Genomic DNA, 12,949 nt, shown 5'->3' with positions numbered 1-12,949 from the left:
TTTTATTAGTCACAGGACATAGTCGCTGCTGCCATCGTTATTTAGCAATATTCCCACATTCACTTCAGTTTCAAGTTAAAAGTCCCAGAAGAGTAGGGGAAGAGGTAACAGCTCAGCTTTTTTTCCAGAATTGGAAGTCCTTTCCACACCTAGTTCTGAATTACACAGCACGTGTGTGGCTGCAGGGTGGTAGCACAGGGGAAGCGCTGCTAATTCATAACTCCTGGAAGTACAGCAGTCCCAGGACGGATGACAAGCAGTATAGGATAGAAAAATGCAGTTGCTAGCAGTTACTTTTAAGCTCTTAGTTCATGAAGGCAACTGCTGTTCTTCTGTTCAGAACTTGGGGAAACTGATAACTGAAAGGCTTAATTCTGCTTTTGCATCCGCTGGAGTAGATGTCCAGAGACAGCCCAAGAATTTTCTGAAGTCCTTCTAGTCTAACCTGTGTCGAAGGGAAGGCAGATTTGCTCGAACAATATGGCATTTCTGTTTTAGTCGTCCAGAGGCATTCTCCAGGAAATTGCAGCAACTTTAATGCTCTCTGTTGTCATCATAGCCTTGGTGGTTGTCTGACGGTTGTCTTGGCATGACAGGCTGGCACAAGGGTGATGGCATCCGTGGATAAGAACAGGACTGATGGGTGGAAGGCATGAGCAAACCCCTGCTGCTGCAGCAATGCCTTTATGTTGTTTGCTTGGCTGTGTGCAGCACTGGTGTTGAGTTGATGACTAAAAGCAATCTCCCTTTCACGGTGGCTTTTTGAGGGTGTTCTGAGTAGTATCAGAAAAAAGGCATTAGGCAATTCATCTTGAGCTTTTCATGTTCAAAGCACTTGGCAAAAAAATAACAAATCAGCCCTTGTAATTATCCTGCAAGACTGTTGTTATGCTGGTTCAGAGGTGGAGGAATGGAAGTAAAGAGGTTAAATGTCTTGCTCAAAGCAGCAAGGAAATGTGTGGTGGAGACATTCAGGAGCCCTATGTGTTTCTTAATGAATCATTTATAACTATGGGTATATTATTAGGCAGATGGCTTGAACTGTGGATTGCTGTAGGAACTCTGGCTTGCCATCTAAATGAATTTTCTTCTTAAAGTCTTAAACAACCATTTTTTCTTATTTTATTTCCTGAGAATATGTTGGCTAAATCAGAGGCTGTGTAAGATATACAATATATAAAAATATATAATTCTTTTACATTTCAAGCACACACTAACTCTTTCCTAATAATTCTGACCAAAAATAATTGATATGTTTCTCAGGACTAAAGGAAAAGAGAAATTCCTGTGTAAGAGACAAAGTTATTTTAGTCCAAGATTAAAATAAGAAAAGAAATATTTACCCATGTTGGAAGGTTAAATTCCTTCCTTTATAAACTCCAGCAGAATTAGGGAGAATACCGCCATGGGAATGTACAGTGTGATGTCGTGTCTATCCAAGAAGCAGAGTGTGAAATAAGAGCACCTGAAGGATGGCCTGCTATTTGGCAGCATTCAGTGCCACATGAATCCCCCTGCACGCAAAAGGGCCAGCACCAGGCACAGTGATCTGCAGGAAACATCAGTGTTTGACCACTGGTTTTATAACTTGGGAACCAGCGTTCAAATATGTCTTTTATTAGTCTTACAGTCTGTCCCAGGTTGTTGCCTTCATCTTCTCAGGGTGGGAATCTTCATTTTGACCAGATTTTTTTTTTTCCAAAAGGCCACCATGCCCTGGAAGCTAAAGTTCACCTATAAAAGTTGTTCTTCTGTCTAATCAGTTCAACTACTGATTGTAGAAGTGGCCTATCTGTTAATTTTCCTACAAGATCTAAATTCATCCAAACTCCCATCAGTACCCCCTGCTGCACACAGTGTACAGCAGTGTTTTCCCCAGGATCCTGAAGTATGGTCTGCATTTTAAACTAAGATCTGGCATTAGCTGCTTAGTTAATAGTAGGTTTAATAAATCCAGAAATACATATGAACGTGTGCACAACCATGTAGCTTACTTGCAAAAAACAAAGTCACTTTTTTTCTACGTGACAGTCAAGCTCTCTGTGTATTTCTCCTGGGCGTATGTATGGCATATGCATCGTACTCTGTGCAATTGAGCATGCAAATGCTTGTTCCTTCCTGATCTTTAGTTGTGCATTTCTCATAAAAAGACTTTAAAATTTCTGGGTATAATATTTAATATCCAGAAGAAGTGTGTCTGTATACAATTAAAATATACATTAAAAGGAGAATAACATGATTTCTGAATTTTTCATGTATTCCTCTTTACAGTAGAAGATCAGTTGCTGTCTCTCTGGGTTCAGCACTTACTTTCTTGGTTGTCTTAGCTTCCTTGAGCTGCTGAGCCTGTCTCACCTTTTTTGTGTCTGATGTAGAATCTAAATTAGATAAGAAGAAACAGGACAGGATTTCAAATTCAGTTTCCTCTATACAGGCAGGATGGCATCAGTTTAAATTGCTTCGATATAATTTTGCTTCTTTAATCTTTCCCCTTCAATCTGTTTTTGTATACATTATATATATGAAATCTGGGACTGGAAATCTTGCCTAATGTAAGTTAAGACATGACAAATGAACCTGACATTTTTCCAAGGAGGGAACCAAAGAACATACTGTATTTATAGCAGTAGGAATGTAGTTTGCTGCTTGTAGAAGAAAAATATGTGTTGTATGAGAAATTTAGTGCTGGGATATGATAAGAGTGTTTAGATGATACTTGTTTCAAGTGAGGATACTGGATTCAAAGGAGCCAAACTGGTTCTCCGCGAAGCTTGAGGTAGGGCTTCACTCAGCGAAGGATTTAGGTTCCCAGAAGCTCAGATACCAAGATGAAGTGTGTCACAGTGTCGAGATCTTCTCCTGTGCCCAGTCTGAAAGTCCAGTGACTCCAGGGTCATCAGTGGGCAGAGTGGGAAAAAGTGTGAAGAAGGAACTTCTGAAGGTTGGATTTGGGGCTTCTTTCTATAATAATCTAAACCGTTTATTTCATATTAATAGTAAGACTTTCTGTTTACAAGCTAAGAGTTCATTAGTTTAAGATCTCAAGCACAGATGTGCAAACATACGCTGAAAAATTGGTTCAAGCCAACCATCTCTGCAAGCCAGCTACTGGCTGCTGTGACCTTCTGCAGTAGGGCAGGACTGCAAGAGGAGACAAATGCAGGCAATACAGGTGCCCAAGTTCTTTCACCTGCATGAAGATGGTGAAAAGACTTTTTCTTTTTAAAGTTTTCAGTCTTTATGAGGGTTTCCCCTGAACACAGTGAGAATCGCTTGGGTGATGTTCGTTTGAGGGGCTCTGTAGAAGTGCAAATTTATCTTTTTTTCACACCAGGGTATCTGGTCTGGTCTGAATAAGTTTTTATTTCTTAGCAATGCACTACCGACACCTTTTTTAAACTAGTTGTGGGTAATTCTTGAAAGAGTATTTTGTCAGCTGAACCCTTTGTGTCAAGGGAGAAATAATCACAAAGCTTAGTTGCCTGCATGTGAGATGTAGTACTTTGCTGTCTTGCTTCTGAACAGAAAGGCTGACTCTATGTTTGTTGGCTGTTGAACTGCACATCGGGACCGGCTTATGGCTCTGAACGGATCCTTTTTTTAGCACAGATAGTAACACTGGAGCAGTCTGGGCCTGACTGATGGCTAAGGTCATAGTAACTTTCATTGTAGCTGGTTTCTAATGGGGACTGTATTTCCTAGACAGATTTTTAGACCTGTACTTTGCTCCTGTGGTTTGAGGAGAAGTCCTTTTGGTTCAGGGTTATACCTTTTGTCCTTTCTTGTCAAGTTGGGGAAATGATGTTTTGTTTTGCTCTAATAAAGAATTCACCTGGTTTCCTCTCTGCATCCTAATTGCTCTCTAGGGAGCACTAAAGTGTGCTTAAGCATATTGTAACTGTTTACTCACAACGTCTGCTGTATGTGCAGTAACGCAAAATGTTCGATCTCTGCCCTGTTGCTGCAGGCTGGCATGATTCGCACAGACAAGGACGAGTTCTTCATTGAACCTCTGGAGAAGGGGGCCCAGGAGGAGGAGGAGGGAGGAGGCAGAACGCACGTGGTCTATCGCAGAGCAGCTGCCAAGAAGCAGCTTCCGATTGAGAATGTGGATACCCTGTATAAAGGTAAGGCAGAGATGTTAATGCCAGCTGATGTATAAAGTGTAGCTGAAGGCATATAACCAGTGTGGTCTGCTATCTCTGGCTTTTTTATCCTTGAAAATGGAAATGTGTTCTCCCTCTATGGATGAAAAGGTAGGGAAGGAGTTGAACACTTTACCAGGGGCAGGCAAGCATTGCAGCAGCCAAAACCATCTCCAGGTGGAACTGCGTATGCTTTAAAGAGTTTCCTTGGCTCTGGAGATAGCATAAAGTCATGTGTCCGGCTGAGTCCCTGGGTCAGAGCAGAAGGGGATGGTGGATGAAGCAGCAGTGCAGAGGTGCCTGTGCCTGCTGGGGACAGGTAGCATTGCTGGTTTTGCAAAGGCTGTGTTGGAAGGTTGCAGCAAGCACACAACAAGGCTGATGCGGTACGTGGGCTTCTCATTGACAGCGTCTTCGCTGGACTGAATTTAATCCCAACAGGGAAATAATGGTATCTTCAGATATGAGCAGAAACTTTCTTGATTTATTTATGTATTTCCAAGTGTGGAATTTAACGTGGTAAGTATGTGGTAGACAGTGATGGAATAACAGGAGCTAAATGTAAACACCCATTCTATGTAGTATTTTCTATTTCTCTGGTAACTGCTTGGATGTCACACATTTTTTTCTGAATAAATAAAGGATGCAAATCTGGTAAGTGGATGTTTTGACAGCTGATGTTAACACTGAGATTAACTGGGTCGTTTGAGTGGAAACAACAAAATAGCTACATTTTTGTTCCAAATGTGTGTACCAAACTGCAGAGGTATTTGCCACTCATACCCTAGTATTATGTGATTTCAGTGTAGTACATTTTCAAGTATAATGCAGTGTGTTAGATTGTCCTTTGTAGAAATCTTCCCAGTGATCCCCATCCCGCTACTGTGCTACATTAATAATTTTCAAAACACAAAAAGTATGGTACCTGTTGTAAAAATTCTACTGTATACTCTAGTCTTGCATATAGAAGTCCTCAGAAACCACTTGAAGGAACAGGTAGTCACAAAGATGAGGCTCTGAAATGAGGACCAAGTGAACAATATAAATTTCTCAATGTTCAAGTCAGAACGGGGAGAAAAAAGACAGCAAGTAATAGCTTTCAACTAACTTCTTTTTCCACTTTGGCCATCAAAACGACCCATGATTTTTGTAACTGACGCAGTGCTGTGTTAGGCTCTTCTGATTGCCTTTGTACTCATTCTGGAGCAGAGCTGGGGAATGCAGAAGTCTGAGTACTGCAATCCCAGAATCACAGGATGGAAGTTACTCTGTTAGTAGATGTTTATAAAATTATTGCAGTGTTGGAAAATATCAGCCAGTCACTGTGTTTCCTCTTAAACAAAAGAGACTTGATTTTATTCACACCTTATGGCAGTATTTTTGTTTTTGGATGGTAAATATTCCTCAGGAGTAGGAGTCTGGTACACAGAAAAGCATAAACTGTAGATCAGCTCCAGTTATTGGCATGTGGTACCTGCTAGAGGAAGGCTCTGACAGCAATATCTGAAAACACCTCTCCGAAACGCAGCGCCGTGCTGCGTGGCTTCTCGCGGAGCTGATGGCAGGGCTGCTCGTGGGCTGCTGCCGTGACTGGCAGCAAAGCTACATGCGGTGCGTGATGCCACCAGACTTCTGCGTCTGTCACCTCACCTGTGCTGTGTGCTCACTTAAAGGCTGAAGTTTGTAGGCTCCGGTATAAAGGCACGAAGTAATAATGGCCGTCAGCCAGCACTGTGGGATTAAAAAGCAAAAGCGAGGCTGACCTCGTGCAGGCCAGGCTGAGATGTAGCACTGACCATGTCTGGAACAGCAGGTATCAGTGATAGGTAGGAATAGTTGTGATTTTTCATGTTTCAAATTTTAAAATAAGGAAAAAATGCTAAGAGAAGTAATCTTCCCTTCCATCTACCATCTTTTGATTTGTAAAACTGATTAAAGATTAATTTTTATTTTGGAAAAAAACCCCACTGTACTGTACAGGGTTCTTTTTCCAGGAAATTCTCTTTGCCTTTAACAAAAACCATGAATGGTCACTCCAGAACTGGTCTGTTCTCTACTTTTTATTAAACCTGGCTTCCCACCTCTGATTTGCTCTAGGCAACAGACATGGAAAGGACATGCTTTCAAAAATTGTAATTTTATTTACCAGTTTGTCTTTTTCCAGAATGCATCTAGTTTTGGTTAACAAACGTCAAAATATTTAGTGACTGAGTGTTGATAAGCACGCTGTGCTGCGTGTTTCCATAGTGCTCTAAATTAATCAATGGGCTTATTTAGGAAATACTTAGTAGGGCACTTTCAGCATGCTGTATCTATTTAAAAAAAAAAAAAAAAAAGAGGTTAACCAAGAGCGCTCCCCCCTCTTCCACCATCCCTGGAGACAACTGCATTGTTGCCAAGTCCCATAAATTTACATGTGATGAATTGTAACACTTGGACTATTTTTAAAGGTCCAGCCTCCAGGAATCTTATGAATATGTGATGATTATGTTTTTTTTTTCTCTAGGTGATCTTCTGGCTCTTTTAACTGTTGATAAAAACTCTGTAGTTTCTGACTGTATGAATATTTTGAAGTAATGACTAACACAAAGTATATAGTATTCCCTAATTTTTAAGGCAGCATCTTTCAAAATCCCATGATATGTTAATTTAATCCCATGATTTAGGAGGGGATTGTGAGTCATGATTTTTGAATGTTTGGGTTTGGATAGATAGATAAAAATTCCTTATAAATATTCCTATCTCTGGCACTTCTTTCACAAGAAATAGGACAAGCTGTTTTCTCCCCAGTGAAACAGAAGGTGAAGGAATTGAAAGCTCCATGAACTTGGAACTGGGTGGGTCAGTCGTCGTTTCAAGGAACCTGGGGCTTGCACTGGGCAGTGGTCACGCCGGACCTCGCATGGCACAAGGGCTTCGGGATTTACTCCCACAGTCGGCGGGCCCGCTGGATGCTGCTGTTAGGAAAATCTCTCCAGGTTCTCCCTTGCAGAAGTGGGGCTGGGTCTGTGGAGCAGAAGATCCCAGCTGGGCACGGGGCACCTCCTGCAGCGCGGGGCACGGGGCTGTGCGGTCTCCCCACAGGAGTGAAGAGCTCTTCGTGCCCAGTGTGCTTGCTGCCTGAGCGCGTGGTCTTGTTTAGTCATGTGAGACTTTGGGGTCAAACTTGCTCTAACTTCAGTTATTCTCGTAATGAATCTGTATGGGGACATAGCCTCCTAAATGCAGTTCTTCTGGGTGGTGGTTTGTTAGAGATCCCGGTACCCCAAGTCAACATGCGTGCCCCCGTGGCTGCCCAGGCAGAGAGCTCCAACGCAGAGCTGAAGGACAGCAGGAGAGAGGTCCGTGAAGCTGATGAGCAGCTGATCTTCCCCAGAAGACAACTAGGACTAATGGAAGATCCATCGACTGGTTGTGAGGATGGATTAATGCATAAAGAAAAAAAACACCCTGCATTTTCCCAACTGTGGAAGTAGATTGTGCTAACAGGTATGGTGAGGGGGACCCGACAGCAGGGTTTTTCTAGCATTTTGCATACGCTATTATCTATCTTTTATATTACAGTAAGGGAAATTGAGATTTTATTCCATCTGTTTAAAAAATATGAACAAACAAAAACCACAGCCTCCTAAGCCCTGGAGAGATCAAGGTATGCATCTTGTTTTATGAAGGCTCTGCTGACGTGCTGGGTTTTAAGAAGTGGAATGTGCTGGGGGAGAATGGACGTGAAACGAGTGGCAGAGCTCTAGTCTGGTTTCAGGCCCTACTAGGCTTGCTTCTGCATTTACGTAGAACGCTGTCAGAATATTGGGAAAAGTAAATACATGTTTTGGCAGCCTGAATCATTGCGTTTTGACTGGCGTAGGATTATCTGGTGTCTGCGAGAATCACAGAGTAAAGGGTGTAATATTTCTACCTTTTTTTCCCCTCTCAAACAATACTATTCGTTAACGTACTGGAAAAATGTAAGCATCGTATTTTAGGGAAGTAATAATCTGCAGCAGAGTAGTACTGTGAAAGTCTGTGTGAACTCACTACAAATTAGGCTAATTGTTTTGGAAAGAGAAGTATTTTCATGTAGTGGTTGATGTATTGCAGGTATGGTGGGAATAAACCCTATTTTTTCTGGCAGCTGCTTTTACTACTTGCATGCATATAATAATTTATCTTCCTCTAGATAAAAATAAGCAACATGTTGAAAATATTTTAATATTTCCAGTTGAATTCCTTCTTAGAAAGATGAGAAATGTTGCTTGACAGCAGTAAAACTTCCTACATGATAGAACTAGGATTAAATAAGCAAGCTAGAGGAGGTTGTTTTTTCTTGAAACTGCTGGGTTTTTGCTTAAATATTCTTTAGATGTTAAGTGAAGAGATGGTAAGTATTTAATGAATGGTTATGGTGAGGTCTGGAAAACCAGCTTGGTTTTTGCCTCTGAAGACAATCTGATTATTAGGCTTGTAAGCTTTAATATCACATTTCCCCAGCTAAATTACTGTGTCTGTTATGTTGATCAACCGAGAGGAAATGATTATACTAAAACTTCCTTAACGTTTGCCTTCTCTCTCAAAATCATTGTCTAAATACACTGCTCTGAGTTTTATTGTATTGCTTAACTGATGAGGAACAGAAACTCAGCTATGGTTGACAGTTTTATTTACTGTGCAGATGAAAGATGACCTTAGCCAAGAACAGTTTATTACTGAGGAAGACAGCAAGGTAACTCTCCAAATGTGCTTAAAGCAGGCAGATTGTTGTTTCTTTAACTGCTAATTAAATCCCTTGGAATGGCCAAACCCAACCTGACACAAGTCCCATCATGAATGTACTCTGGGCTGAAGGGATGGACAGACTCACAGCCTCTGCTGGAGACTCGTGACCCCTTCCCATGGCAAGACTTGGGTTTCTTTGTGGTCAGACCTTCAGAGGGGTGGTGGCTGGGCGCTGAAAGATGTGAACATTTTGTGTGACCCCATGAGGTACTTCTTGGGGCAAACCCCATAATTTTCTTTATGTTATTTAATTCTACTACTGTTTCCTTTTTTTATGTAAGGGGGGCTAACAGCCCCCTGGCCATAAATGCATACCAGTCAGGTAAAAGGACAGAAATAAGTTGCTGCTTCTACTCCACAGAGGCAACCGGCTCCTTTCTGACAGATACCCAAACCTCATCAGAGCGGAGCTGCTCCTCAGTCCTGTTACTGACATCTCTTGCCCCTCCATGACGCAGAAGGACAAAAGCCTTTCCTCCTCCTCCTCCTCCTTACACTGATGGGACGTTCGGGAGTCCTGAGGGGTTGGGGGCCAATTCAGCAGGAGAGAGATCCATGTCAATTTAAGCTGAAACAACCAAACACTAGAAGTTGTTGGAAAAGATGAAAAAGTTAAAAATATGACAAAGTAACAACTCGGTTGCCAGAGCTTTGCAGGTTTTAAAGATGATATTTCAGAGGAAGACTCCTCCATCATAGTCCATCAAACTGTCAATGCCATTGATTTACTAATGTATTTAAATTACTTTTTAGAAACCAACGTGCATCTGGTGTATATTTTTCTGGATTGCCTGAAACGACACTCACATTGGCTGCAGGCTGGCTGGTTGCCATTCTAATTTACAGAAACTTTCCTGGTTACCTTTGCAGGGGAACAGTTCCTTCAGGAAACTGAAGTTTCTCCAAATACAATCAATATTTCCTCTCAGCGTGTGCTCCTGCTGATTAATTACTGCTCTCTTATTTTGCAGTCAGTAAGGCACTGATGGCAATATTTTTTGTCTCCTTCCTATATCATCTGTGCATGATAAATACATCTGTCTTTCTCTCCTGTCTTGGGTTTTCTCTGAATTTCACATTGCAGATTCATGGGGCTTTTCTGGGAAGAGAAAGATTGAGAATTCAGTTGTGAATCAACTTTTGAATAAGAAGCAAGGTTATGCACTCATGAAAAAACAAGTCTCCAGAAAGTGGTATTAGGCCATTGGGTGTCACCCTTCCCAACCATAGGTGCAGCTGATGAAGCAGTTCTTTGCTAGCACAGGCAAATAAGACCCTTGCAGCAATTTTAATATGAAACTTCAGGATAAATCTAAAGGTTTCTATTTTTATAGCAGCACAATAAATCATCTGGGATGATTAGGTTAAGGCTAATGAACAGTGGTCTTACATGTGCTTGGTGTGAAATACAAGGAATAGCCTCTTTTTTTCAGAGTTGATGGAATTTTCTACCATAGACTCACCCCCCCCAGTGGGTGGCCTTAGCTGGGCTGCAGAATGGTCTTAGGTAAAAAGTCAAACCTTATAGTCCTTCTGGGACAGTCAGTTTTCTTTTGCCAGGAAATAAAATAATTATGAAATTAATTGAACTTTTTTTTTCTTAATACTAGTCATTTTGCTGTGTTTTTTCGGAGGGGAATGGAAGTGCTAATGTAACTAAGATTTGTGGTGATGCGCACGTGTATTAGGACTACAGTAAAGCTATGTGGGCTACTTTTACAGTGGACTTTTTTGAATTTTTGAGTGCTTTAGAAAGTATATTGTATCTTCAAAGGATTTTTACTTTTAATTAAACATCTCCTTTTCTAGATGCTAAAAATCGCTTTCAGAACAACTGAATGTTCATTAAATACTTTCTCATCATTATTTCTTCATGACATCGTATCTGTAGTCACTGCAGCACCATTTTGTTTCACCAGTAACATAAATCCTCTTGTACGTAAGTAAAAATCGGTGGCGTGGAGCCATGCGGAGCGCTGTGCCGCGCGGCGATGCTGCAGCAGGGACGGGGAGCAGGGACAGGCTGGAGCAGAGCGCTGCCGCATGAGCCGGCTCCGCTACGGATTCCTGGCGCTGAGCTGTCATCTCCCTCTCCCATACACTCCACAAAACTGCACTCACTCCTGGAATAAACTGTCACTAAACGTGGAATACAGGAACATAATAGCAGTATGTTAAGAAGCTCAGTTTCTATATTTGTCCCCACCTTTCTCATTAGGTAGTTTGAGATCCACGTGGACTTGAAGGAGACACCTAATTGCATGCTTAACTTTGAGCAGGTACTTAAGGCAAATTGATTTCAGTGGGATTCAAATATGTACCTTAGGCTAAATGGTTTTTATTCTGAATGGAGGTGGCTTCCCGTTTTGGTGATGAGGCAAGTTACCGGAGCAAGTTACTTCCATTCAGATATGCATGAATTAAAGGTGAACAACTTAATTATTTATGTTTATTTAAATATCACTGGTTTGCTTGTATCATTAGCTAATGTAAAAACAGAATTAATTTCATTCTCAACTAATGAGTTCATTTTAGTCTCTCTACTAAATTCAAACACTACGATAAGGCTCTCCTAAGTGACTGTTGTGAACAACTTACAGCTGGAGCTGAATATTACCAAATGTTGCTAAATATAAGAAAATGATAGTAAAGCTGGTATTGGTGTATAAAACAACAGTTTCCAGTTCTCATACAAATACTCCGGCAAAATTTTTCTGAGAAGCTTTGATGAAAGCACGGGGAAAGTGCTCATTTTATTTTTCACATTCTTCTGTCAATTAATTCAGCACTAGGGGTGTGTGAAACTAAGCTTGATTAATCACTTGTTTGTTTATGTTTACATTTAGTCAACACTTGTTTGTTTATAGATACGTTTATAGAGAGAAGACATTTTACAACAGATTTCATTAAGGTTTGTTTTTATTCTTCCTTACAATATCCATTGATCTCACAATCCTTAATGAATTTAGCCTCTTGATCTCCTGGGAGGAAAGAGAGAACAAAATATTTGCCTTTTGGACGAGAGTAACATAAACCTTGTTTTTACTGAAAGCTGATCCTGTTTCTTGCTGGTAATAGCCCAGTGTAAGAGCAAAGTTCATCAGAGCAGCAGTTCATAAGTCAAACCTTGCCTTTGGAGCCCATGTGAGTGCTTGCCATGTGTGAGTGTGTGCAGCTGCCCACAGGCATATGAGGAGTTTTTGCTTATGAAAATGTATGTGCACACCCACATGGTTTTTGTAATTTCACATTTACTGGTGAGTTTTTCCGTGAAGTGTCATCCTATTGGGGTTTGTTTATTTACAAGCTGTGTTCATGTTGTCCAACCTGCTGAGAAAGACAGAGGATGGCAATGATCCAGTGGGTTCTGATGTCTCTGCCAGGCACAAAGAGGGAGAGACTTGTTCATAGAAAGACCTTAATATTCTGTCTTGACAAACTGAAAGTGTTCTGCAACCCATATATCCATTTAGGAAATGGATTCTGGAACTGAGAATTCAAAAATATGGGTATCATGTAGTGTTTGCTGTTTTGTACCATGGGATTCAAACTCTGTGTTTAATAACAATACACAAAATAGCATCTGGTATGCGTCACTAAAGTAAGCTCTAGTAGAAAATGCCAGTAAACATCTTCTGTTTAAAATGTTTTCTGACTAAAAGTGGCCTAAAGCTTGTCTGCTGTCCATGATAATGATGACAAAGTGGTTTGATCAGGCTAAAAGCTCCAGGCATCATCAAATGAAAGCAATGGGCAAGCCCAGAGTTGCAAGGGAGATGGATATCCTTCAAACATCTAAATTTCTGTCATTTCTTGCATCAGGAGAGCCACATGTGAGGCCTTGTGCAGTGGTCCAAGGATTAAAACGGTATTCCAGCTGGTTCTGACTGTTCTCAGCTGTGTGAAATCTGCTCCTCGGTGGCCAGCCACCGAAGTCTGTGTGCTGCTGGTATCTCGGTGCTTGCAGAAGGGGCACTGGAAGGGTCGCTGCATTTATAGCAGTGCGAGACCCAGCTGGAGAGCGAGAAACA

General features: G+C 41.2%; 1 protein-coding gene across 1 annotated transcript in view; it reads left to right on the top strand.

The window, feature by feature from the left end:
* ADAMTS2 (ADAM metallopeptidase with thrombospondin type 1 motif, 2) overlaps positions 1–12,949 on the top strand; it is a 184,417-nt gene that overhangs the window by 66,142 nt on the left and 105,326 nt on the right. The window contains exon 3 of the mRNA XM_010579205.1: positions 3,968–4,127. Within this exon, the coding sequence (XP_010577507.1) occupies positions 3,968–4,127 (160 nt within the window). The remainder of the gene's footprint in view (positions 1–3,967; positions 4,128–12,949) is intronic.

The sequence above is a fragment of the Haliaeetus leucocephalus genome, unplaced genomic scaffold (assembly GCF_000737465.1).
Source record: "Haliaeetus leucocephalus isolate CR32 unplaced genomic scaffold, Haliaeetus_leucocephalus-4.0 Scaffold656, whole genome shotgun sequence".
Classification (NCBI taxonomy): domain Eukaryota; kingdom Metazoa; phylum Chordata; class Aves; order Accipitriformes; family Accipitridae; genus Haliaeetus; species Haliaeetus leucocephalus.
This window is presented reverse-complemented; position numbering and strand designations above follow the sequence as displayed.